The sequence below is a fragment of the Peromyscus eremicus genome, chromosome 20, assembly GCF_949786415.1.
Source record: "Peromyscus eremicus chromosome 20, PerEre_H2_v1, whole genome shotgun sequence".
Classification (NCBI taxonomy): Eukaryota; Metazoa; Chordata; class Mammalia; order Rodentia; family Cricetidae; genus Peromyscus; species Peromyscus eremicus.
Genome location: NC_081436.1, coordinates 35146594 through 35171717, shown reverse-complemented (window position 1 = coordinate 35171717; position 25124 = coordinate 35146594). Strand labels below are relative to the sequence as shown.

The following is a 25124-nucleotide window of genomic DNA, read 5'->3' as shown; positions in this document are numbered from 1 at the left end:
GCTCCTAGCCCTTTATCCCTAGGAGGGGGCAGGAAGATGGCCCTGGTCTTGTGGGTCTTTGCTTTGTGGAGCTCAGTCTGTCTGGTAGCAGCTAACATCTTTGGTAAGTTCTAAGGCTGAAGCCATGGGTTTGAGAGGGAGTTTTCAGGCATGGGGCTCAGTCAGGCTCTGGGAGGACCCCTAGACATGCTTGATCTCATCTAACCGCACAAATGCAGAGGCTAGATATTTGCTCTTCTTTGTCTGGATGAAAAGAGGTTCAGAGAGGTGAACTGTATGGCCTGAGATCCTAGAGCTGGGAATTGGTGGAGTAGTGATAAAGAAACGAATTCAATCATAGCTTCCCTCATCTCACGCTTATCTCATATTTTTGGCATTTGCATATGCTTTTAATATATATGTGGGTGCTCCAAAGAGTCTTCCAGCCACGACAGCATTTGAGAAGATTATGGCAGGGAATAAACGGGATAGATCACCCTGTGGCTTAAGATAGACCCGAGCTCTGGACTGGGCTCAGCCACTTACCTGTTCAACTGTGCACAGATTGCCAAGTTTCAGTTTCTATGTTAAAAATCAGGCAGAGGGTGGCCGGGCAGTGGTGGCGCATGCCTTGAATCCCAACGCTCAGAAAGAAGCAGACGGATCTCTGTGAGTTTGAGGACAGCTTGGGCTACAGAGTAAGTTCCAGGACAGGCTCCAAAGATACACAGAGAAACCCTGTCTTGAAAGGCCTCCCCTCACTCCAAAAAAATCAGACAGAGGGAAGCCAAGCAGATGACTCAGTTGGCCATCTCCTTGGTGTGTGTTTATGAGCACCTGAGTTTGGATCTCTAGAATCCACATAGACTCCTGGCCCTGTAATATATATCTGAAACACCAGGCCTAGAAGAGGCAGAGATGGGTGGATTCCTGAAGCTCACTAGCCAGTCAGTTTAGTCAGTCAGTGGGCTCTAGGAGCAGTGAGAGACCCTGCTGTAAAACATACAGAAGTTAGTGAGGAAGACACTCAGTGTGGACCCTTGACCTCCACGCAAATGTGCACACACAAATGTGCACATCATGCAGCTACACACACACACACACACACACACACACACACACACACACACACACAGGGTGGATAGGTTGTACAAAGAACATACACACTTAGCTCCTGAGGTGGTTATGATTTCTGAGTGAGATCAGAACATCATGTGGGTCCTTAGTGAAAAATAAGAGGCATGTGCTTTGTGACCCTGAAAGGTGTACCCCCACAAGCATTACTTGGTGACGGCAAGACCAATTTCCTTATGGTGTTTTATCCTAATTCACAGTGGCTTAGGTACATGAGGACCCCCAAATTGATTCAGGAATCCTTTTTTAAAAGGTGTACTCTCACTGATGCCTACAGCTTGATGCTCCCGGGAGAATGGAGATATTCCCATCACCTCCCAGGAGAGTACAGATGATTAAATGAACTAATTTTGCACTGGGGATGGTATTAAGGACTGCCAACACTCAGTAAGACTGGGAAAGCAAAGGTCGCTTGTCTGAATCTGAAGGACTGTCTCGTGTGACAGGGACCTGGCCTGAACCCTTCTCATGTGTCACTTCCCTTCACATAGAGTACCAGGTAGACGCACAGCCACTCCGCCCCTGTGAGCTGCAGAGGGAGAAGGCCTTTCTGAAGCAGGCTGAATATGTTCCACAGTGCTCGGAAGATGGAAGTTTCCAGTAAGACTGGCTTTAGTAGGAGCCCCGGGAACCCAAAGTGCTCTAAAGAACTCACATCTTGTCCCTGTAATTCCCAGTTGTAGCCACCCAGTTCCTCAGAGATCCCAAGCTATGCTGTCATTTGGAGGGGGCTCCTCTTGTCCTCACGTACAGATAGTCTACTGAAGAGAGCCCCTGACAGCCCCTCAATTCTTGCTGAAGCTTTATTTTTACTGCCTTACAACATAATGTGCAAGGTCTTTTAGCAAAGCCTAAATAGAGGTAAGGGTGCTCCTAAGCACCTGCCCCCTAATTCCCTGGTGGGCAAAGCATGAAGTGCCTGTAACTTGGCCTACCCTGTTTTCATAGCTTCCCTGGGCTACTAGGCCACTTCCTCCTCCTGCTTTGAAAGGGGCTTTTGCAGGTGCCCTGGCACATCTTGGGTCCTGGGATTGTCTTCCTCCACCTAGAGTCAGGCTAAGGTCTAAATTCCTCTTCCCTATGGAGCAGGAGCCCTTATTCCCCCGTGCTGTGCAGTCCAGTGGAGAGGTCTCCTCTCTAGCTGTGAAATACCACCCTGCTTCCTTACTCAAGCTTCCCTTAGGTAAAAACTGCTGGCTCTCTCTCCAGGAGCCCTGGGAATTTCAGGGTTGTGAGGGAAGAATTAAGGGGTGTACCTCTCTCTTTACCAGCCTTGTGTATGTGGCTCCCCAAGTGTTTCTTCTTCTAGCCACTAATGATTAAGGCCTGCCTTGTCCCCAGGAGGATCTCCATATAGGCTTCTCCCTACCCAGCCTTCTACCCCAGGCCATCCCGAAACTCTCAGTGTAGACTCCCCTGTCCTAGGGACTCACTCCAGGGCCTTGTCTGATCACAACTTTGGCTTTTCTGTGTGACTTGCTAGCCCCTGGTTTCAATGAGCTGGAGCCAGAATGTGGCTTCAGAAACCCATTATGGTATCACGTGGTATGTCTCTCTTCAGGACAGTCCAATGCCAAAACGATGGCCAATCCTGTTGGTGTGTGGATGTTGATGGCAGAGAAGTCCCTGGTAGCAGGCAGCTGGGGAGGCCAACAGCTTGTAAGTAGCAAAGGGGCACCCAGTGGGCAGGGGGCCCTGACACTGGGACACCTCACATCTAGGAACAAGGACAGGGCTTAAGTAAATGAACTGGGCTGCTGGCTCCTCCTCACTGGATATGCAGAAGGTCCAGTTTCTCAAAGACCACTATGAAAACCATATGAGATTCTCAAGCCCAGTCAGTGGCCAGCCAGGACTTCCCATGAGCCAGCCACCGGGCCCAGCACGGAGTCAGTTATGGCCAGTAGACATTGAAGGGTTCTGAAGCCAGGTCAGAACTCAGCAGTGTTTGGTCCGATGGTGAAAGCAAGGCTTAAAGGGAAGGTCTTTTTCAGTGGATAGATGATAGCTCCATCTGGGTCTTTGGTTTGATGAGGCCAGCATGGCTGGTTTGGGAACCATGATGGTTCCTCACACCCTCTGACATCATCACCTTAATCAAAGTCGCCCATTCTCTCTGATCTACACACACACACACACACACACACACACACACACACACACACACCCAATCCACAAAGTGAAGGGAGACCCTGATTCCCTTGTGTGAGGATCTGCAATGTGATATGCCTTGTGCATGATAGCTATTCCATGGGAGCTATTCCATAGAAGACAAAGGGGCTTTTCCTCCCTTATCTGGGGTGAGTCAGCTGTCTTCTCACTTGTAGAGAGAGAGAGAGAAATGCAAAGTAGTGAAGCAGTTCCCCAGGCAACACAGGCAGCCCACACAGAACTCCGGATTCAGATGCTCTGTCAACCCTACCAGAAACTCTTCTACAGTGCCAAGGTGCTAGTGAGAGTCATCCCACTCTGGCTCAGTTCCCCAAATGACAGAGCCTTCTGAATGTCTGACTGAGTGTCCCTCAGGGAGGAAGGGCCCTCCTGGGCTGGATCCTGTGTGCTCCCCAAAGCCCTTCTCTGATGCTTCTTTCTGTGCCCCTAGGTCTGTCCTTCTGCCAGCTACAGAGGCAGCAGATCCTGCTGAGCAACTACATCAACAGCACAGATGCCCTCTACCTCCCTCAGTGCCAGGATTCAGGGGACTATGCACCCGTGCAGTGTGACCTGTGGCAGGTGCAATGCTGGTGTGTAGACACAGAAGGGATGGAGGTGTATGGCACGCGCCAGCTGGGGAGGCCAACTCGGTGTAAGTGTCACTGTCATGGGCACCAGAATGCCTGAGTGGGTTGTAGTTTGGCTCCCCACAAATCACATGCCTGACAACACAGAGAGTTCCCGGCCCTTGAAGGAGAGGAAAAGTGTCACATAGGCAGTTGTATGACTTTAGACAACTACAAGCCCAAACAGGATTTCAAAAAATGCTTGTGAGCCTTTGGTGGACTAGTTTGGGCACTGGTGGGGTTCCATGGGTCTCATTGGTAGCGTAAGTACCTGCATCTTGACTACAGACACATATGCACCTACCCATCCATAAGGTCTGAACAGCTTTGCATGACAATGTTTAGGTCCGAGGAGCTGTGAGATCCGAAACCGTCGTCTCCTCCATGGGGTAGGGGACAAGTCGCCACCCCAGTGCTCTGCAGATGGGGAGTTTATGCCTGTCCAGTGCAAGTTTGTCAACACCACAGATATGATGATCTTTGACCTAATCCACAGCTACAACAGGTAAGGGTAAACTGTTCCCTTATATGTGTGAGGGGTAGCACTTAGGGAACCATTGGCTCTTCAAGCTCATGTATGTATTAGGATCCGGGAGTGTCATGTGTTACATGCAGCCTGGTGGAGAATTAAGAAAGAGATGCCTTGTTCCCATTTGTCACTGACCGGCAAGTTCAGCCTTTCAGGAGCCCTTTTAAAAGAAAACCAGCTGAGAATAGCTACTGTAATTACAATTGCATTATCTTAGTCATCGTTCTATTGCTGTGAAGAGACACCATGACCATGGCAACTCTTATAGAAGAAAGCATTTAATTGGGGACTTGCTTACAGTTCCAGAGGTTTAGTCCATTGTCATCATGGTGGGAAGGATGGTGGCATGCAGGCAGATGCTGGGGCAGTAGCTGAGAGCTACATACTGATTCGTAGGCAGAAAGAGAAAGAGAAAGAGAGGGAGAGGGATGGAGGGAGAGAAAGAGAGAGAGAGAGCACTCTGGGCTTGATATAGGCTTTTGAACCCTCAAAGCCCACTACCAGTGACACACTTCCTCCAACAAGGCCACACCTCCTAATCCTTTCAAACAGTGCCACTATGTGGTGATCAGATCTACTAGCCTTTGGGGGCCATTGTCAGTCAAACTGTCGCATACATGTACTCTCTGCCCCCACTAGCCCACCATGCAAATGAAAACACCAGAATGTGAAGACCTACATATCAGTGTGTTTGTTGCATTGTTCTCCATCCTAGCAGAGACCTGGGGAGAAATGTGACAGCTCATCAAACGGGAGTGGGCTGACTAAACGTAACATGCCATAAACACTTGAGTAGCTGCTCCAAAGAAGGCATCAGAGCTGCAGAAGTTGAGCAGGGTTCTGAAGCCTGTTATGCCAATACAGCTCAAGATGGGTAGTATAAGTGCAGGACTGAATTATTAAAAACCAATAGCAAAAGATTCCTTATATGTGTGCACATATGGTCCTCTGATCAGACGAGTATGCTGAGTCTGGATAGAAGCAGGGGCAGCGGGTAATGCTAGGGAGCACACAGTTGTTGGAGGCCATTTGAGGGTGGGGGCTGTAGTGCAAGGGTGGACAGAAAGGGGATCCTCATCGAAGGGGATAGAACCCATTAAAAAGCATGGGTACGATCGTATGCATACATTTCTGTAAGTTCTCTACATGCACTTGTAAAGGACTTACATGCTTAAATAATCAATATAAAATGAGAAGCACTGTATACACTCGGACCCAAATGTCCAGGTAGCATCTGGCTACTTAGATCACCCACTGATTGTGAAGGACTGTGCAGACTTCAGATGAAATCAGACCATTCTGAATGCAAACAAAGAAAGCAGCAGCTTGTGTGAAGGCTGCTGTGGATTCTGGGAGAGAACCTGAGCCTCCACGTGGCTGCCTTCCAGAATGACCAGTTTCCCTGTGAGAGACTGTTCCCACGCATTGTGCCAGATGGGTCGCAGACCATGCCCCAAGTGCAGGTCCCACAGACAAACTTGATCTGAGCTGCACAACACTTTAGAAAGCTTGGCATTTTCATTAGATCACACCCTACCAGGTTTTCCACAAAATGGAGTATCAGCGATTTCTTGCGTTTCACCTAGAATACAAAACACATAATATGGTTTTAGGAGGTTGTGTGCATTGGTTTATGTGGTCAAGAAGCTATAGTCTTGAATGATCTGTTCTGTACCAAACCCTCTGTGTCCTGGGTCCTTCAGCGCTTGGCCACCTCATTCCTGCCAGCTCTGTCTGTCTCCTGTACCATCCTGCCTCATGGCCTTTGCCTCTGCCACTGCTTTGCAAGGTGACCTGATCATTTACCTTCCCAGAACCTCCTCCGTGTTCTCAGCTGGGAAATGGAAGCTTGTGCTCTGCTCACTGGGCCATGGTTAAGCTCTTCTGAGACTCGATTTATGAATCCACTGAGAATGTGCATCATCCAAACTTGCTCATCTTCAGGGAATTCTAGTGCATCACCCAATTGCAGAAAATGTAGGTTAGAGTCTTCCCTGGCCGCTAGTGATTAGCTTAAGAGAGAGCACAGAATCATCAGACAGCCGAACTCTCTGAATGCTCATCTACTCTGTGCAAGCTAAGCACCATCAGTTCACGCCAACTGCTTGCTAACTGTATCCAAGGATTTTTATAAGTTTCAGCTTTAATACAGACATAATTAGAAAGTGTAGTCTCTGGCATATAGCCAAGGAACCTGGAAGACATTACTAGGAAACATAGTAAGCTTTAGAGATGTATGGAAAATAATTTGCTTGCCTATATTTATGTGACTCGTTTCTCTTCCCCCACAGCATATGCTGTATCTTGCTTACAGTAGGTCTACAATCCCAGTTTAGAGATCAGGTAGAGATGCATGTACAAAGACCCTAACAGGGACAGTTTGCAATCGAGGCTCAGTTCACAGCTATGGCCACAAGAGGGCAGTCTAGTTAAACACAAAAGTTGAGAATCAAGTATTCATTGTTAATGCAAACAAAAAACATTGAGTTCTGAAATGAGATCCTTTTCCCTTTTTTTGTGAGCAAGCATATCTTTGAGCAAATTCTGGCCTGGGAAGGTCATGGGAATGGTTGGGTGGTTGATTATTGCAAGCCCAGGGGTAATCAGGAATCTTCTGGTACTATGCAGATCTGGACACCAATGGAAGGAGCTGTGGAATCCACATGGAATAGGCTGAGCTCACCTGGGGTTGACAGATATAATACAGGACAGCCAGTTGTAGTTGGGTTTCGGATAATCAGTGGGTGATTTTATTTTACTGTATGTCCTCGGCATTGCCTCAAATATTTTAAGCTGGGGCAGGGAATGGGGTGAGGATTCGAATCTGTAGGGCTCCATCTAGGAGAGAATGGGGGGGGGGGGCGGGGAGCAGTGCCTGGGAGATGGAGCTGTATTGGAGACATATTTATCACACTGGACTTTGGAATGTGGGGAAGAAACATCTGCAGGAGAGGGAGAGCAGTGAGGGATGACTCCATTCTGAGCAGATAGTTGAAAATGTGTTTGGTAGGGAAAAGCCACGATTTGACTCGGGAGTAAGGGACCAGTCAGTCTGAGGAGATTTCCTTGGAGCTGTGGCATAAACAACTGACTTGATGCCAGGGGATTTTAGAAGTCCCGAGACCCAGGGACAGCTCGTTTCCTAAACCGTTGTGAGGTCTTAATGTGCTGTGCCATGATTCCTGCTTGAGCTTGGCTGTCGTAGGTCCTCTTTCCCCCTGAGGAAAAGCGATTACTTACTGTAGCAACCAGGCTAGAAACTTCGGAGCCACATTGAATGGACAGTAGCTCTGCTGGCCCTTCTGGCTGCCCCCATCTTCTCTATGGCCACAGCCCAGTCACAACTGTGGGACTCTGTCCTGCCCCAAACTGCAGGGGGAGCCCCACAGAACTTGCAGCATGGCTGGTGCCATGGTCAAGGTTTTGGTGATCTGTGTTAAGGTTCTACTATCCACCCTTATCATTAATTACTATGCTTACCCTGACTGCTTAGCAACAAGCCTCGCCTCAAATGCCCTAGTACATCGTCCCATAGAAAAAGTCAAGAGCACCTTAACACACACTGAAGCATCCTTGTAATTGGAGCATGGAAGACTATTGGGAAATCCTCACAGGCAGATCATCTGGTCACCTTCAAGGCCACCTATGGTGGCCAATTTGACTTGGGTACCTTGCCAGGCTGTGTACGGCCCTCTTCTAAAGACTACCCACTCCAGTGCAGGAGAGATCAGCACATTGTTAATTTATTAATGTATTAGTTGCAGGTTAGGTTTCTGGAGGCCTGCCAAGAGAAAGATTAGGGAAACTGATGGAGTGGAGAGTGTTGCCAGGGATCCAGAGGCATGGGTGGCATTCTGCAAACAGCGGGGATGAAGACCAGCCATCTAGAATCCACGGGGCTTCATTTTTAATCCCTCTAAGTCTGGGGTGGCCCAACCTGAGCATAAACTCGGAGATGCTGTCATTGCTCCCTGCTCTAAGATTTTCAGACTGAAGGACTCCACTCTGGTCACTCTGAGATTCCACCTTTCCCACAAGAGGAAGCACACATTTCTGTTTCATTAGTCGTGTTGATTTTCTCTCTTTTATTTGTATATGCCAAAGCAGGATAAAAGATGTTAGTGGAAATCATGGAGGAGACAGAGTGAGAACAGAAAATAAGAAGTCAGGGCAAAGATTGGTCTAGAACAATCCTTCTTTAAAGTCACGGAATGCTAAGGGGATTTATATTTACCTCTGAGATCTGGCTATAACCAGAGAAGAAGTTTTTTTTGTTTGTTTGTTTTGTTATTTTTTTAAGTCTGAGAATGATCCAGTTTCTCAGGGAAACATACCTCTTTATTCTATCGAGGATAGAAGGAGCTGTGGTCCTTGAGTCCTTATCAAGGGGACAATGCCATGGCCATCTTTGGCTATATAGCTTGACAATACCCTCCTGCCAATGAAACCAGGGCTTTCTCCAGGCCAGTGCCCATAAGCAGCCAGCCACACACTCAGTTTTGGACATGGATATGCTGGGGCTGACTGAGCATACTCTCTCTTTCTTCCTCCTCCTCCAGGACTGTCCACTTCTCTATTTGCTCTTCTGCCACCCTTGGGGTATGTTGTGTCTGGATGTTGGAGACGTATCAACGATCCTTTTAGACATGGCTTCCTTTCTTTCCTGCTCAAATGGCCAGTTGTAACTTTAGAATACAGCTCCAACTTCACTATTTTGGGAGCCTTTTGGAGCCAAACCCAGCAGACCTGAGAATGGAGATGTAGCGAGGCTGTCTCTCACTGGGTCTGCCAGTTCAGTTTCAGGGCTCTGCCTCTCTTGGATGGGTGCAGGATGGGGGGGATCTGCTGTCTTGATAAGTCAATGTCAGTTGCAGAAGTAACAATCCAATTGTCATTCAGAGTAGAAACGACTGTGGTAGAGGAGGAGTCCCCAAACCCACAGGTGGAGACGCCATTTCAAAACCTACCCACAGAAGTCAGATTGTATTAAAACAAGTTGTAAATATACAAGAACTCGGTACTCACTGCCAGTTGGAGATAGGGCCCCAAAGAACCACATTCTACTTTAGTATGCACCTTGCCTTCTGGCCTTCTCCATGGAAAAGGAACAGAGGAAGTGGGCTCAGGATGCCCTGGCCTCAGGATGCCATCACCACTCTGCACCCCAGCTTTCCCAGGTGTCAGCTGGATCCCTTTTTAAAGAAACAGTGTGAGAACTGAATGAGATAGACTCGGAAAAACGCTTGGCAGAGTGACTCTCCCCCACACAGTGCTCCTTACTGATTCTGATTAGTGTGAATAGTGATAATCGCCATGGTAGGCCAGGGCAAGAATTCTGCCATGCTGATTCAAGGTCCTAGCTCTTCTCATTGAATACAGAGCTGAGGAGAGAGAATCACATATGGAGCCACAGGGCTTGCTCCACAGGCACCGAGGGCAGTCCTGGGGAACAGTAATAGCAGACATCCAGGAAATAGTCCTGAAATGACAGAAAGGCCCTTCCTCTGGCTGAAGCCAGGGAGAGAACCTCAGTATGCAGGAAGGGGAGAAATCAAGAGAGACTAAGCCAAGAGCACTAGTAGGTACTGGTTTCTTCATAGGCCAGAAACCCCAAGAAGGGGATTTTGACTGTAAAATAGTGGAATAGAAATCATGCCAAGATCATGAAGGGTGATACCTTCCCTGGGTTGAGGTGGCCCTCTGGGTTACCTCAGCACTCAGGGTGTAGAGTAGTTTAAATGTCTTGGGTCTTTTGCTGGAGTGGGTATCTGAGCCCTCTCAGCCATCCATGGGACTGGTATGTGCATCTGTCCTTAACACGGTATCTTCAACATCTCTTAGATGCCAGGGAAAGTGAGGTGTTGAGCATGAACAGAATAATGTTACAACAGACACATGTCTCCAAAGACATGGGACAGGAGCCAAGCCCAGTGCACACTGAGAAGCACTATTGGCAGGGATAAGGATCAGATGTTGGATAAGACCAGATGTGAATCCGAGGTACTGCCATTGGGCTGAGACAGCAGCCCACATTCCTCACTGTCTTCATCTCAAGGATGAGATAGAAATACTACTACCATCTCGTGAAGAGCACCGGGTGTATTAACGGCTCAATGGGAGTGATCGCTTTTGCAACTGTCTTTTGCAAAGCAGGGCTCAACAAATAGAAGTGACTAGTTTGCTATCATTGTCACTTTTAAAACCCAGTTTTCCCAGTGAATGAACTTTGAACAGTTATATACCCTCTATCTGGAGGAACAAGACAAAGAGAGCTTTTCATTTTGACTTTTGCACCCCACTTACGATAGGACCCCTTTCCACATAACCCACAAGCCCACAATAATAGACAAGCAACATTGTCACAGATCTGTAATTTCTACAGCACTTTTCTGTATTTGTAAGGCAAACTTGGCCTTTGGACTTTAGAGTTTCCTCAGTTAAGGAGCCAGCTGATATAATGCTCATAACTTCCACTTGGGTTAATTAATACTTGTGTCCTGTGTAATACATGTTCAGAATCAGACAGGACTCTCCCTACATTGCCTTCCAGAGTGGTAATGATCATTGTCTTATGTCTGTCCCTTTTGAATGATGGTCCCTTTTTTGCTCATTTATAAGTATCACCCTCGTCTGTAGTATTTTATCCAATTTGGGGACAGGTTACTATAATTCCCTTCATTTCTCTGCCCTTGGACATGTAGGTAGTTTTTAGGGTTTTGTTAGAAGGTGTAATATAGTAATAGAACTCTTTATACAGAAAATAACTTACCATGCTACGTTTTCAGACATAGGTAGAAACACACACTTGAATGTAATACATTAGTGACATGGGACATGAAAAAAAAAATCTCCTGGTATTGGATAAAGAAAAATTCTCTGCTGACTGCTTCAATGCCCAGGAGAGGACCCTGGCAATTTGACTCTCAGTATTTTAGGCTCCTTATACGCAAAGACGGGGACCCAGCACATGTGCTCTGTAGAGCATTCTCCAGATTGGGCATGGCTAAGACAAGCGTTTCTTCAGTTGACAGAAAGAAATGGTGACTTCATTTGGAGTTTAATGATGGAGCGGAAACATCTCCTTATAGATCTCCTGTAATAGAACCTGGCTTCTTCTTCACATCTCTTGAAAATTGCAAAAAATTCCTGGGAGAAGTTGCTCTCACAAATGAGACCATCTGCAGCCTACCATGTACCTATGAAGCAAACCCAGCCTTTGGATTCTGCAGTTACTCTCTTGGGGAAACTGATGTAGTCCTCATGACTTGTTTTCTCTCTGGTCCTTTAAGACATGTATGTGTGTGGACACAAATTGGCCAAATGCCACCCACAAGGAGAAGAGCTAATTGGTAGATGACAGCTAAGCATAGTCTAACCCTTGCTCTGGCTAAGTTAAGCCAATGTAGGAAAGAGCCGTAAATGCAGTCTCAGAGCCGAGGACTCCGCCACATTGATTTTGATTGAGGATGACTTGTCTTTGGTGAAATGGTAACCATGCACCTTCCTCTCTGTCAGGTTTCCAGCTGCATTTGTGACCTTCAGTTCCTTCCGGAGCAGGTTCCCTGAAGTGTCTGGGTACTGTTACTGTGCTGACAGCCAGGGGCGGGAGCTGGCTGAGACAGGTAATCAGACACACTTCTGGCAATGGGAGGGGATCGAGGATAATTCTTGAACTCTAGTGCTGAAGGCAGAAATTGCACTGGTTTTCCACATCCTTGTTAGGTTGCTATGGGTGCGGAAGAAGACACAGCCTTTGCCAGCTTTCATCTGTGGTACTCTGCTGAAGCTTCTGCTTGCTGGTACTGGTGGCAACGAAGGCTGAAAGAGGTGCCCACCTTGCTGTGTGGCAAGTAGAAGACAGGGCAGGTTACCAGCCTTATTCTCCAGGAAGCACTCCTCTGCACTGTCAAACACCTGAACAGTTGCTCACAGTAGCCCTGACTTTGTAAACTGTTAGAATATTATTCCAGGCATGTCCAACCTGTGGCCCAGGGCCTGCATCAGGCTTCATATGGCCAAGGATAACTACAGATGTGGCCCTGTGAAAATCACAAACATACTTAAACTGTTGCCACTGTTTTCATCCTCATTTTGTAACTCTGTTGCCCGGTTTTCAAGCATGAACTCTGTGACTGATGACAACTTGCAAAGTCTAAAGGATGGATAAAGATAAAGATGGATATGCCTGGGCCCAATGCGTAATGCTGCTGGTGTAGACTCTGACCCGTTGACATCTGTCAGCTCAGCCAGATCAGAGCTTTCTTTTCCAAGGAGCCCATCCCTGAAATGCTGTCTGCATTTGCTCAGGTTTGGAGTTGCTACTGGACGAAATTTACGACACGATTTTTGCTGGCCTGGACCGGGCTTCTACCTTCACTCAAAATACCATGTACCGGATATTGCAGAGACGCTTCCTGGCCATTCAGTTAGTCATCTCTGGCAGATTCCGATGTAAGTAACTAGCTAGTAACAGCCGTGTGCTTCTGCTGTGGAATCAAGGGGGTCCTGGGGTCACTCCCATCTGCCTGGCTGTTACACCAAAGTAAGTTCAGAGCTATAACTCGGCGGCAGCAAAATCCACACAGGCTCAGACCTTATTCATGCATGTCCTCCTTGTTGTGTGGTCTCTTCTAGGCCCCACCAAGTGTGAAGTAGAGCAATTTGCTGCTACCAGCTTTGGTCACCCATACATCCCGAGATGCCGCAGAGATGGGGGCTACCAAGCAATACAGTGCCAGACAGAAGGGCGATGCTGGTGCGTGGATGCCCAGGGGACAGAGATCCCTGGCACTCAGCAGCCAGGGCAGCTGCCATCTTGTGGTAAGTTTCCCCTCAGGGATGAGTGTTCTGCTCTCCTCAGAGTCTGTTACTGTCACTGTTTCTTCACACCGGTCTCTCAGGAGCTCACTACCCAACTGCTAACTGAATGTCCCCCGCCCCCAAGGTCCTTCAAACTGTACGTGACTGAAGACAGTCAGCTGCTACTAATTTGTGGTGGACGTTTTGTCTTATGTCAGACATAGTTACCTGTCATAGAACCTGTGGCACACCACGGGACTCACGGGTAACAAAAAAAGAAGAGAGAACTGGGTGTTCACTTGCTGTGGGAGGAGTGTATACAGGCAACTGACGGAGCAGCAAGGGGAAGTTTAATTCTATTCCAAAGCACGGAGGAAGGCTTCGTGGATGAGGGACAGTTGCTCAGAGTGTCTGTTAACGAAGACACTTTTTATACGCTCTGAATCTACAAGGATGGTCAAGAGACACTTTTAGAGTATGGATTGCATTTTGTGACGACTCGGGGAAAGGCAGCCGGGAACAAGCCTCTGCAGCCCTTCTCCTAACCAAGGCTTGGGCTTCATGCTACAGGGAAGTGAGGCTGGTATGAGGCTCATCCTGGAGAGGCCCGTTGTGTGTGTGGAATATATGCCTCCCAGCAGTGCTAGGGGAGGAGTTGGAAGAAGACTTGGACCTGAGATAAGGTAGCCAATTAGAAAGTCACCTCAATGTCCTTAGGGAAGATAGTGGTGAGGTCATGACTTCTCAGGGCTTTTGTCACAAAGTATCCCAAACAGGGTCCCTTAAGACAATTGTAACTCCAGCAGCTTACAGGTCTGGAGGCTGGAAGTCTGAAATCTAGGTGGGAGCTGAGTCTGTTCTTCGGCAGGCTCCATCAGGAGCCTCTCTTGACTCCCAGCTCTGACAGAGGCCACTGTCATCTCAACCAGTGACACTTGCAGTGAGAATTGCGAAAGCAGCACACTCTGTGGTTCTGAGAAGGAAGATGCTCTTGGAGGGACATTATTCTGCCCGGTATGCTAAGGCAGAAGGAGTGCAGGTGCAAATCTTAACACCGTCACAGGGCATCTCAGTAAAGCCCCAAGGATGGCAAGGGTGTGGCTACGGGGGAGGGAGAGATCCAGGAGCACCAGGACTTCCAGCCAGGGGCGCTAAGCTGTGAGTGACGGAAGAACTCAAGTCTCATGGCTTCAGAGTAGGGAGATACTAATGTTGATTCAACGTTAAATCCTTCCACTTCTTCCTATGCCACTTTAGATAGCCTTCATATTGTTTGGTGAATGTAGAGATGTCATAAAAGAAATATTTAAAGCCTTGCCTTGGAAGTATTTGGTAGCATCACCCAGTTAGATGAAAACCTAGAACATATTGTGCCCTGCAGCCGTCGGGTGAAAAATGAGGAAGCAGAGATTTCCATGTTAAAGCAGGAAGTCTGTTGAATGCATGGGTGGGTCTTGGACTTTCACTCTTCCTCACTGTCTTTAGTAGCTGTGCTTAACAAATGTATGGAGGGCTCAGCTCTCAGTGTAGAAAGGGAAGTAAAGCCATGTGCTCACTTCCTCCAAGCCTCCTGTGATGTCTATCACAGGACATCATGGCCTTGCCGATGGATCTGCTCAGTTTTATAGGTTGCCAGCATACACACGCGTGCACGCACACACGCGCGCGTGCGCGCGCATGCGCGCGCGCGCGCGCGCACACACACACACACACACACACCCCTACACGAGCTACGTGTTCCAGTTCTTTCTCTGTTGCCTGGTTACAGCGGGAAACTGGCTGCCTTCTTTTTTGGCATCTGTGTAAATCAAGAGGAAAGAATTACTTTTGCAAGTTGAGAGTGGGGTGGTGGTTTAGAAGGTCCCCTAAGATTTGTGGATTTATGGAGGAGGATGGAGCTTGCTTACGTCTACCTATGTGAAGAGAGCCAGATGCTGTTTGAGTTCTGTTTTTCCTCCCATGGACACTTGCACAGAATGTCCCGGCCATGCAAAGGGCTGACTGAGTCAACCACTTTCTCACTAGCAATTTCACAGAAAGATCAAGAAACCCAAGGGGTGCGCTAAGTATGCTTACTGGGTCAGCATTTTAGTATTACAACATAGAAAAGAAAACAATAATGCAATATGCTGTGTTTTTAATATTACATATCACAATATAGCAAAGTATTTCTTCTATGAAGCACTACCGGCATTGCGGGTAGAGAGGTCTCATTCTGAAAGAGACTGTAAACGGGACAAGACCGCACCCAGGAGGAAGTAGAGAGTCTCGGGAAGAGCATATGGTGAGGCATTAAAGTCCATTGAGAATTCCAGCAAGAGAGAGCTGGGAAGCAGCGGCTTAGCAATACAAACAAGACTTTGTTAGCAAACGGGACTCCTAAGGCTGCCAGAGCCAATAGCTACAAAGTGGGTGCCTTGAATAGCAGAAATGTGGTCTCTCACAGTTTTCACACTGGAATTCAGAAGTGAAGGTGTGCACAGGGCTATCCATACTCCCTTTGAATATGGTGGTTGGTGATTCCTGGTGTTCCTTGGCTCCATGGCTGCATCTATCACTCCAGGCTGTGTGTCTTGACCCTCACAGCGCCTCTTCTCCACGTCTCTTCTTCTAGGGACAACAACCATGGGATTCCTAGCCCACCCTAGTCTAGGTGATCTCATTTTAACTCAATTACAACTACCAAAACTTTGCTTTCAATTCACACTCGGGGACCCCATATAGACAAAAAAAAAGTTTTCAGGGGACACCACTCAGACCAATGCAAGTGTGTCTGGGTTTTCAGAAAATGGGCTCGTGTCTCATGGACTTGCTTTAGAAAAGCATCAGTCTGGTAAGAGGTGTCTGAGTGGTTATGAGGACAGGAATAGTCACTCTCAGAACTAGCCCCACGGAGGGAGCTCAAGGGAGAAGGGAAGACATGAGTGGACACAGACAAGAAAATGGTGCACAAGGCAGGTGTGAACTTTTGGTATCTTTCTACCAGAGGCATGGGGACATAGCGAAGGGGGTTTCTTGGGACTACTTGCTCTGACAACTCTGTTTTTCATTTGTTCATGCAGCTGAAGATCAGTCATGTGCCTCAGAAAGGCAGCAGGCCTTGTCTAGACTCTACTTTGGAACCCCAGGTTACATCAGCCAGGAGGACCTGCTGTCTCCCGAGGACAGGCAGGTCCCTGCGAGTGGTGCCAGACTGGCCACATCCTGCCCACCTACGTTCAAGGAGCTCTTTGTTGACTCTGGGCTTCTCCGCTCTCTGGCTGTGGAGCAGTATCGACAGCTCGCTGCATCAGAAAGTCTACTTAAAGAAGCCGTCCGAGCGATTTTCCCCTCCCGAGAGCTGGCTGCTCTGGCCCTCCAGTTCACCACCAACCCAAAGAGACTCCAACAAAACCTCTTTGGAGGGACATTTTTGGTGAATGCTGCCCAGTTTAACTTGTCAGGAGCCCTTGGTACAAGAGGCACATTTAACTTCAGTCAGTTTTTCCAGCAGCTTGGCCTCCCAGGCTTCCAGGATGGAGACAGAGCAACTGATCTAGCCAAACTACTCCCTGTGGGGTTGGACTCTAATCCTACCCCAGAAACCCTCCGTGTCTCTGAGAAGACGGTTGCTATGAATAAACCCGTGGTGGGTACCTTTGGCTTCAAAGTCAACCTGCAAGAGAACCTAAATGCCTTAAAATTCCTTGCTTCTCTCCTGGAGCTTCCAGAATTCCTTACCTTCTTGCAGCGTGCTGTTTCTGTGCCTGAAGATGTAGCGGGGGACTTGGGGGATGTGGTGGAAATGGTGCTCAGTGCTCAAGCTTGCACACAGACACCTGGGAGGCTCTTTGTCCCATCATGCACTGCTGGGGGAAGCTATGAGGATGTCCAGTGCTACGCTGGAGAATGTTGGTGTGTGGATTCCCGAGGCAAAGAACTCGATGGCTCAAGAGTCAGAGGTGGACGCCCCAGGTGCCCCACCAAGTGTGAGACGCAAAGAGCTCAGATGCAAAGCCTCGCACGCAGTCAGCCCGCTGGCTCCGGCTTCTTTGTCCCTTCGTGCACCAGTGAGGGATACTTCCTGCCTGTCCAGTGCTTCAACTCAGAATGTTACTGTGTGGATGCTGAAGGTCAGGCTATTCCTGGAACTCAAAGTACTGTTGGTGAACCCAAGCAGTGTAAGTCTGTTGGGTATTTAATTTGCAAATCCTTGAGTCTCCATTTAGACCAGCACCTAATACATTGTAAGAAACCAAGTTTGCTCATGACTCAAGAGTAAACTTCGGTTAATAGAATAACTTTAGCTAAACATTATCCATGGAGACCTGGACAATATTAGCTATTCTAATGAGCTAATAGAGAAGTTTGCTTGTTATTAAGAAAGTGGGCACACCTAAGCTGGGAAGAGACTCAACTCTAAAGTGCTTGCTGCACAGGGGTATGGATCTGAGTTTGCATTCACCTAAAATCATGTTGAGCAATGTGCATTTGTAGCCCCAGTGCTGTGGGAGGGGGAAGGTGGAAACATGTGGATCTGGACCTGGAGCTCACTGGCCAAATAGGAAAGCTTTGGGTTTAGTAAGAGATGCTGTCTACAAAAGCAAGATAGAGAGTGACTGAGGAAGACACCAGACATCAGCCCTTGGCCTACATATACTCACACATGTGCTTAAACACATACATACATAAACACATTAACACACATACAACAGAATGTGTGCCACATACATTTCTGTGGCTCCAGACAGATCGATAGCTGAGTTAGTCACCAGGTTGGATGTCATTCCTGATTTTAGGATTATTGAGGTTTCTGTGGCTGACAGTTAAGCCGTCACCTTGATCCTTCGGGATTATTCAATTTATTAAATATCCACCCATTATTCTTCTCCAGGTCCCAGCGTCTGCCAGTTACAAGCTGAACAAGCTTTCCTCAGAGCCGTGCACATCCTGCTCTCTAACTTCAGCATGCTGCCCTCCCTCTCCAGTGTCTACATCCCTCAGTGCAGTGCCAGTGGGCAGTGGAGGCGTGTGCAGTGCGATGGACCCCCTGAGCAGGTCTTTGAGTGGTATGAGCGATGGAACACCCAGAACAGTGATGGCCAGGAACTGACCCCAGCCACACTGCTGGTGAAGATCATGAGCTATAGAGAAGCAGCTTCCAGGAACTTCAGTCTCTTTCTTCAAAGTCTCTATGAGGCTGGCCAGCAAAGCATCTTTCCAGTGCTAGCACAGTACCCTTCCCTTCAAGATGTCCCACAGGCAGTACTGGAGGGAGCCCCAACGCAGCCTGGGGAGAACATTCTCCTGGATCCGCACATCTTTTGGCAGATCCTAAATGGCCAGCTCCGCCAGTACCCAGGAACCTACTCAGACTTCAGCATGCCTTTGGCACACTTCAACCTCAGGAGCTGCTGGTGTGTGGATAAGATTGGTCAGGAATTGGATGGAACTCGGAACAAGCCAGGCGAGATCCCAATATGTGAGTTAATTCATGTAGAGACCCAATTTCATATTTTCTTTGAAAAGGCTTTCTGGCGGGAAAGTCTCAGTAGGACCAGGGGCATTTCTGGGAACCATGGCGGCACTTACATGTCCATCCATCCTTCAGTCTGCACATCTATCCACCCAAGCAGCCATCTACCCACCTTTTTCTATCTGTCCATCCAGGTGGTCCAGATCAATGTTTGTAGGATGAGACTCTCTAGCAATTCTGAATCAACTGTTTAGTGAGGAACTTGCTTGAGTAATATGACTTCTGCAGGCCTCAATTTCTCATCCATATTATGGTGTCCAAGTTAATTGTCTACTTGACACCACCTGGAATTATATGGGAAGAAAATCTCAGTTGAGGAAATGCCTAGATTATATTGGACCATGGATATGTCTTTGGGGTGTTGTCTTGATTATTAATTGATGTAGGAGCATCTAGCCCACTGTAGGCAATACTATTCCCTAGGCAAGTGGTACTAAACTATATTAATAAGCTAGCTAAGCATAGGTGACTTGCCAGACAGCAAACAAAATCCTCCATGGCTCCTGTTGCACTTCTTTGGCTGTGAAGGAAGGTCTTTGGTCAGAGGTAATGCTGTGTGAATTATCAGGGCTGCCTTCCATGTTCCTGTTGAGTGTCTGTTTCAACTTCCCTCAGTGGTGGGCTGGGGCCAGAATTGTAAGCCAAATAAATCCCTTTCTTCCCTATATTGCTCTTAGATGAGGACAGCACAGCATCAGAAATGAAACCTGGACACCTGGGAGCAAGTACCTTCTTAGACTGGTACCCAGATTAAATTAGATGCTATGAATGTACTTGGTGTGAGCCTGGCATGGTGTGAACATCGCCTATCACCAATCTTCTGCAGCTTCCTCCCTGAATGCTGATTAATGAGGTCAAGAAGACAAGGCAAAGGGAGCTGGGCTTGGTGACTGAATTTGCCTGTGCTCTTTGCATTGTCCTAGGTCCCGGCTCCTGTGAGGAAGTGAAACTTCGCGCCCTGAAGTTCATTAAGGAAACGGAAGAGATTGTCTCAGCCTCCAATGGGTCCTCATTTCCTCTGGGAGAGAGTTTTTTAGTGGCCAAGGGAATCCAGCTGACCAGTGAGGAGCTTGGCCTTCCTCCTCTCTACCCATCCCGGGAGGCTTTCTCTGAGAAGTTTCTACGTGGGGGTGAATACGCCATTCGTTTGGCTGCTCAGTCCAGTGAGTGTTTGTTGCACAGAAAGAAGGTTCTCACTTCATCTCTTTGTGGGGAGCAAGAGCTTGCATTTGACTCCCCTGGACTTAACTTGGGCTGCCATGTTCCTGGAAAGGCAGAGTGGTTCTGTGACCCTAGCAACAGCGTTTCCTAAAGGATGTGTGATCCTTCAGCAGAGCCCCTGTGGGGCTTCACATTGTGTACCTCAGATGGCACCTTCAGCCCTCATAAAACCACAATCTTGTTAAAAGACCCATGTGTGCTCAACCCTTGGCCTATCTTAAAGTTGCTTTTTGTTTCCAAGGCTACAGGGAGGGAGAAGGGACATGGCCCTCCTTACCGAGGACTTAGGGAATTGTGAGAGCAGGTCCCAAAGGTTTGTGTCATCTCTGAACGTGAGAGAGGTACACAGTCCTCTGGCCTAGCAACAGCCACACAGTGTTTTGACCAGGCACTTGGATGAAAGGAACATGATTGGCTCATTGTGTTAATACTGTTAATATTTCAAAAGAACAAAGATACTACCTGTGATTCTTTACACAAGGAAGTTGAGACCTGGTTTAGTCACTTGCCTCGGTTCACACATCTGGTAACTATGAAAACTGGGCCAGGAGTCTTAGTCTAACCCATACTATTAGTGTCCTGGGCCCTGCCCCGCTGAACATGGAGCAGCTGGAGTCAGTGTTGAGACCTAGTTCACCTGAGAACCAGTGTCCTTCCTCTGCCTGCAGCCTGCTCTGGCGAGAGCATCTGACCTCACTGGGTTGTCACTGACCCCACATCAACAGATCTGAGATCCATCTCTCTCTGAGCCTCGTCTGAGTTCCCATCCTTTCTCAGTGGTCTCTGGGGTTCTGGGGTGTGCTCCCTCTGACAACATTTATGTGACATCAGAGTGAATTCCTGGCAGCAAGCTGGGGAGTCCCTGTCTTCCCCTGATGGCACTTACTGCTGGCTTGGTTCTAGCCTCAGAGAAGGATCTCACAGATCAGTCTGTTTGCTGCCCCCCCATTCCCTCCCCTCTCCAAACAACTGCTCTGGAGGCCAAAGCAAATGCCTTCTTCACCTTCCTCACCCATGGCCTGCTCATCACTCACCTTGCTGCTCTTTTTTTCTCTGTCCATGGTCCACCTTTCTCACTTCCTCAGAAACCTGGGGGCTTCTGCTTTTAACAGCAAAACGGTTGTTTCAAATCCTGCACCTAGACAGAGTCTGATGTTCTCAGGGAGAGAAGTGGTTCTGGCAATCCTGTAGCTGGGATCTCTTTGATTGGCACAGAATGCAGAGGAGCTGCTGATGCCGTAATTTGTCACTGTTTAGCAGGGTGACATTTCCTTCAGAAGTCAAGCTCGGGAAGTTCCTCTCCAGCTAGACTCTTGCTCTGGCTTTGAACACCTTAGTCTATGAAGAGGAAGACTCTAGAAAGAGGTAGCCAAGCTGCTCTTTACCTTGAAATCTGGGGACTGAGGTCCCAGGACAAGGAGAGAATGAGGACCACAAAGCACCTTTGGTTAGTGGAATAAGGACGTAGTGCCTAGAACCTGATGAGGCAGGGGGTGTGGATGTCAACTCAATGCACGTCACCTACTACCAGCTCTTTTAATATGATGTCACACTTGCCCCAGTCAGTACTGAGTTCATTACACTGATGGGCAAATGCAGGGTCAGAGAGGTAGAGTAACTTGCTCCTGATCACACAGCCAAGAGGTATGGCAACAGGATATATAGAAACTTGTCAGCTTTGAGAGCACCATATACAACACCAGGAGGCTTCAAATGTAGATCTTAGTGTCTGACTGCAGGTTGGTGCTATCCTTATATCTGAGACATCTCCTCCAGGAGCCTTGAAGATGATTCGTGACATGCAACAGGTTGGGAAGAACTCCCCAAGTATGAAGAAGACTGCAGAAGCTACATCAGAGGTGGTAGATCTCCAGGAGAAGCCACACTCTAGCCTCTTGCATTTGTAGAAAGGTTAGAGGCCAGACAGGAAAAAGGGATGGGAGAGAAACCCAGCTCTGTAGAAGGGTGGCAGGAACCTAGGGTGAGGATCTGGGAGATCCAGGCCATGGGCTCTGGCCACTGCGTACTTCTCTTTGCCCTTCCCCTCATACATGCATGCATACATGGCAGTATTTACTTCAATCCTCTCTCTCTCTCTCTCTATCCCTTTCCTCTTTTTTCCTTTATTTGTTCTTTTTTTTGCAAATCTTACATATACTAGGGCCTTATATATGCTAAGATAATTACTCTTCCACTGAGCCACACCTCCAGTTCTTTTTTTTTTAATTAAAAAAAAATTTTTTTGAGACAGCATCTCACTAAGTTTCCCAGAGTAGCCTTGACCCTGTAGCTCTGGCTGGTCTTCAACTTGAGATCCTCTTGACTCTGCTTCCCCAGTAGCTGGGATTACAGTGTACACCATCATGCCTAGGTCAAGGCATGTTTCTTGAGTGTATACATTATGAGTCAGGGTCTGTTCTTTGTGTAAAAGAAACATGAATCTCTGTACCGAGGATCCCAAATGTGAGACCAGAAGAGGAACACATACACAAACTGGATCAGAACATGTATGATGTGTTTAATGGTGGTGAGTGCTGAGCAGAGGAGCCCTGCAGGGGTGGAAGAGCTGTGGTGTGTCAATCACATGTGGTCAAAGCCTTCCTTCCATATCCTGTTGTGAGACCATGGTTAAGTAGTTATCTGTCTGCCTCCGTTTTGTCACTGGTCAGATGGGATGCTAATACCATTAATTCAGTCAATCCTTTCTAGGCATGTCCAACCTGCAGCCCTGTGGGTCACATGTGTCTCAGGATAACTAGGAAAGTGACCCCACACAAAGCCATAAACCTACTCAAAGCATTATGAGACACATGTGAGATTCTATTTTTGTAACTCAACTGTGTAGTTCTTGAGACCGAACTTTGTAGGTGACGATGTTGTGTCCATGACAAAAGGTTGACACACCTAGTATACAACATACCTTTGGATGCCCATGTGTTGTGGGATGTTTTACACTGTGTGAAGGTGTATTGCTGTGATTGGTGTAATAAAAAGCTGAACGGCCAATAGCTAGGCGGGAAGTATATGTGGGACTTCCAGGCAGAGAGAGGAAGGAGGAGGAGGAATCTAGGCGAGAGAGAGAGAGAGAGAGAGAGAGAGAGAGAGAGAGAGAGAGAGAGAGAGAGAGAGAGAGGCCAGGGACACAGAGAGGAAACAGGTGATGCAAGATGGAAGAGAGGTAACACCACGTGATAGAACGTAGATTAATATAAATTTGTTAATTTAAGTTATAAAAGCTAGTTAGGAGCAAGTCTAAGCTGTAGGCCAAGCTACAATAGCTAATAAGAAGTTTCCAGGTCATTTTTTTGTGAGCTGGCAGCCCAAAGTAAAATCTTATTACACCATGACTCTTCTCTAGAGTAAAGTGCATCCCATGGGCATGAAGCCACCCACCAGCCTAATCAACTCTCTATGAGGTTGCCACGCTGAGCTGTAGAGAGTCTTCCAAATGTAGTCTAGGGCTTATTTTCACAGGGCGGTCTGCTGAGTGTCTGCTGGCTGTCCAAGAGTCTAAGTGAAATTTCAGATTGAAATGTTTCTCAGGTTATAAGAAGGCTGAGGTTATATGGGTGCAAGGGCGTGTTCAGAGGTGTGCTTGGTTTATCTCAGGAGAGAGCCCACAAGGCAGCTGTCACATTCTGTGTTTTTCCTTCTGCGGCTCTAGCACTGAATTTCTATCAGAGCCTCCGTGCTTCCCAGGGAGAGACCGACGGAGCTGTCAGTCTGTGGTCAGGGCCCTATGTGCCACAGTGCGATATTCTTGGAGGCTGGGAACCTGTGCAGTGCCATGCTGGGACCGGTAAGGAGACTTTGAGAAGGCAAGCGAATATTTAGAGGAAAGAGCCACACAGGGGGAGGCAAGTGGTCTAGATTATTGGTCCCTCTTTAACAACTAGGACTAACCCTTAGCTTCTCTGCTACCAGCTGTCTCCCCTGTGTAAGGGAAGCAGGGCCCTCCAGTCAGTTCCGAGTTGAAATGCTCATTTGCTGGGAGTGTGGGATGCTAAGTCTTATGATTTTGGATAGTGTCGGGTGGGGGGGCCAGGGCCAGACAGGCTACCTTGCTGGCATCACTATGAATGCAAAAGAGAGAAGTTACTCACAGGACACTTGGGAGAGTTCCCAGCATGCTTCTGGGGCTTCTGGGCTATGCCTTTTTTTCCAGGACAGTGCTGGTGTGTGGATGGAAGGGGAGAGTTCATCCCGGCCTCACTGACTGCACGCTTCTCACAGATGCCCCAGTGTAAGTAAAGCCGGTGAGATTCTTCAATCTGGTCTCTAGAATGGCCTCTATGCTGCTGGAGCCGGCTTGGTCATGCAACTGAGCGGGACTCTAGGATCTAGGCCTCCAGACCCCTGGATGTATTTTTTCCTATGTCCCCAAGTCTGGGGCTCATGTTGACTTAGGGCCATCCTTGTTGGTGCTCTCACTGGGGATGTACCAGGAAGAGCCCCAAACAGCTGACAGCCTGCCTTTGATCCCTGTGCCTTGGCTCCTGGGCAGCTCCAACTTCTGTAGTTATATCACTACCTCACATGTGTTCCTGCAGCCCAGCCTCCCACTGAGGGTCACCCCTGGGCCATCAAGGACCCACTTGACCCCTCAAAGCCACCAACAAACCCCGCATGTGTCTCTGCCCCTGAACTTCAGCTTGCCTCTCCTGACGTTCTAGCTTTGTGGAACACACATCTGCTGGTCTGAAGTCTGGGGTTAGCCAGGGCTGCCTGCCTCCCCTTAGCTCTACAACCGTTTGTTCACAGCCCCTCTCTCCCACAGGCCCCACAAGCTGTGAGCTATCCCGAGCCAATGGGCTGCTGTCTGCATGGAAGCAGGCGGGACCCCAAAGAAACCCAGGTCCAGGAGACCTGTTCACCCCCACCTGCCTACAGGTGAGCTTCTGTGGACTCAGGAAGGATACAAGGACAGACACTGGCACTGACATTGGCCTTCTCTGGCTGATGGTGGATTTTCTAGATTTCTAGTTCATTCTCTTTAGTATAAAACTCACAGGGAGTCATGAGTATCCTGTCCTTCTGGACCTGGCTGTGTGCCCTTGGGCAGGTTGCTTACCTTCTCTGTGCCCAATCGTGTTTTGTTTTAATCTTGTCTTATCTAGTTCTTGGATTATCTTGAGACTCCAAGTCAAATCCTTCACCAAAAGACTTT

The 25124-nt window shown here is 48.1% G+C and overlaps 1 protein-coding gene across 1 annotated transcript in view; it reads left to right on the top strand.

Annotated features, from left to right (window-relative positions):
* The window catches only part of Tg (thyroglobulin), a 190859-nt gene that overhangs the window by 1847 nt on the left and 163888 nt on the right, over nt 1-25124 (top strand). Inside the window, exons 2-14 of the mRNA XM_059247013.1 lie at nt 1605-1713; nt 2675-2772; nt 3716-3919; nt 4239-4398; nt 11938-12044; nt 12730-12873; nt 13057-13242; nt 16284-17381; nt 18095-18682; nt 19660-19899; nt 23622-23756; nt 24123-24200; nt 24735-24847. Coding sequence (XP_059102996.1) covers nt 1605-1713; nt 2675-2772; nt 3716-3919; nt 4239-4398; nt 11938-12044; nt 12730-12873; nt 13057-13242; nt 16284-17381; nt 18095-18682; nt 19660-19899; nt 23622-23756; nt 24123-24200; nt 24735-24847 — 3260 coding nt within the window. The remainder of the gene's footprint in view (nt 1-1604; nt 1714-2674; nt 2773-3715; nt 3920-4238; nt 4399-11937; nt 12045-12729; nt 12874-13056; nt 13243-16283; nt 17382-18094; nt 18683-19659; nt 19900-23621; nt 23757-24122; nt 24201-24734; nt 24848-25124) is intronic.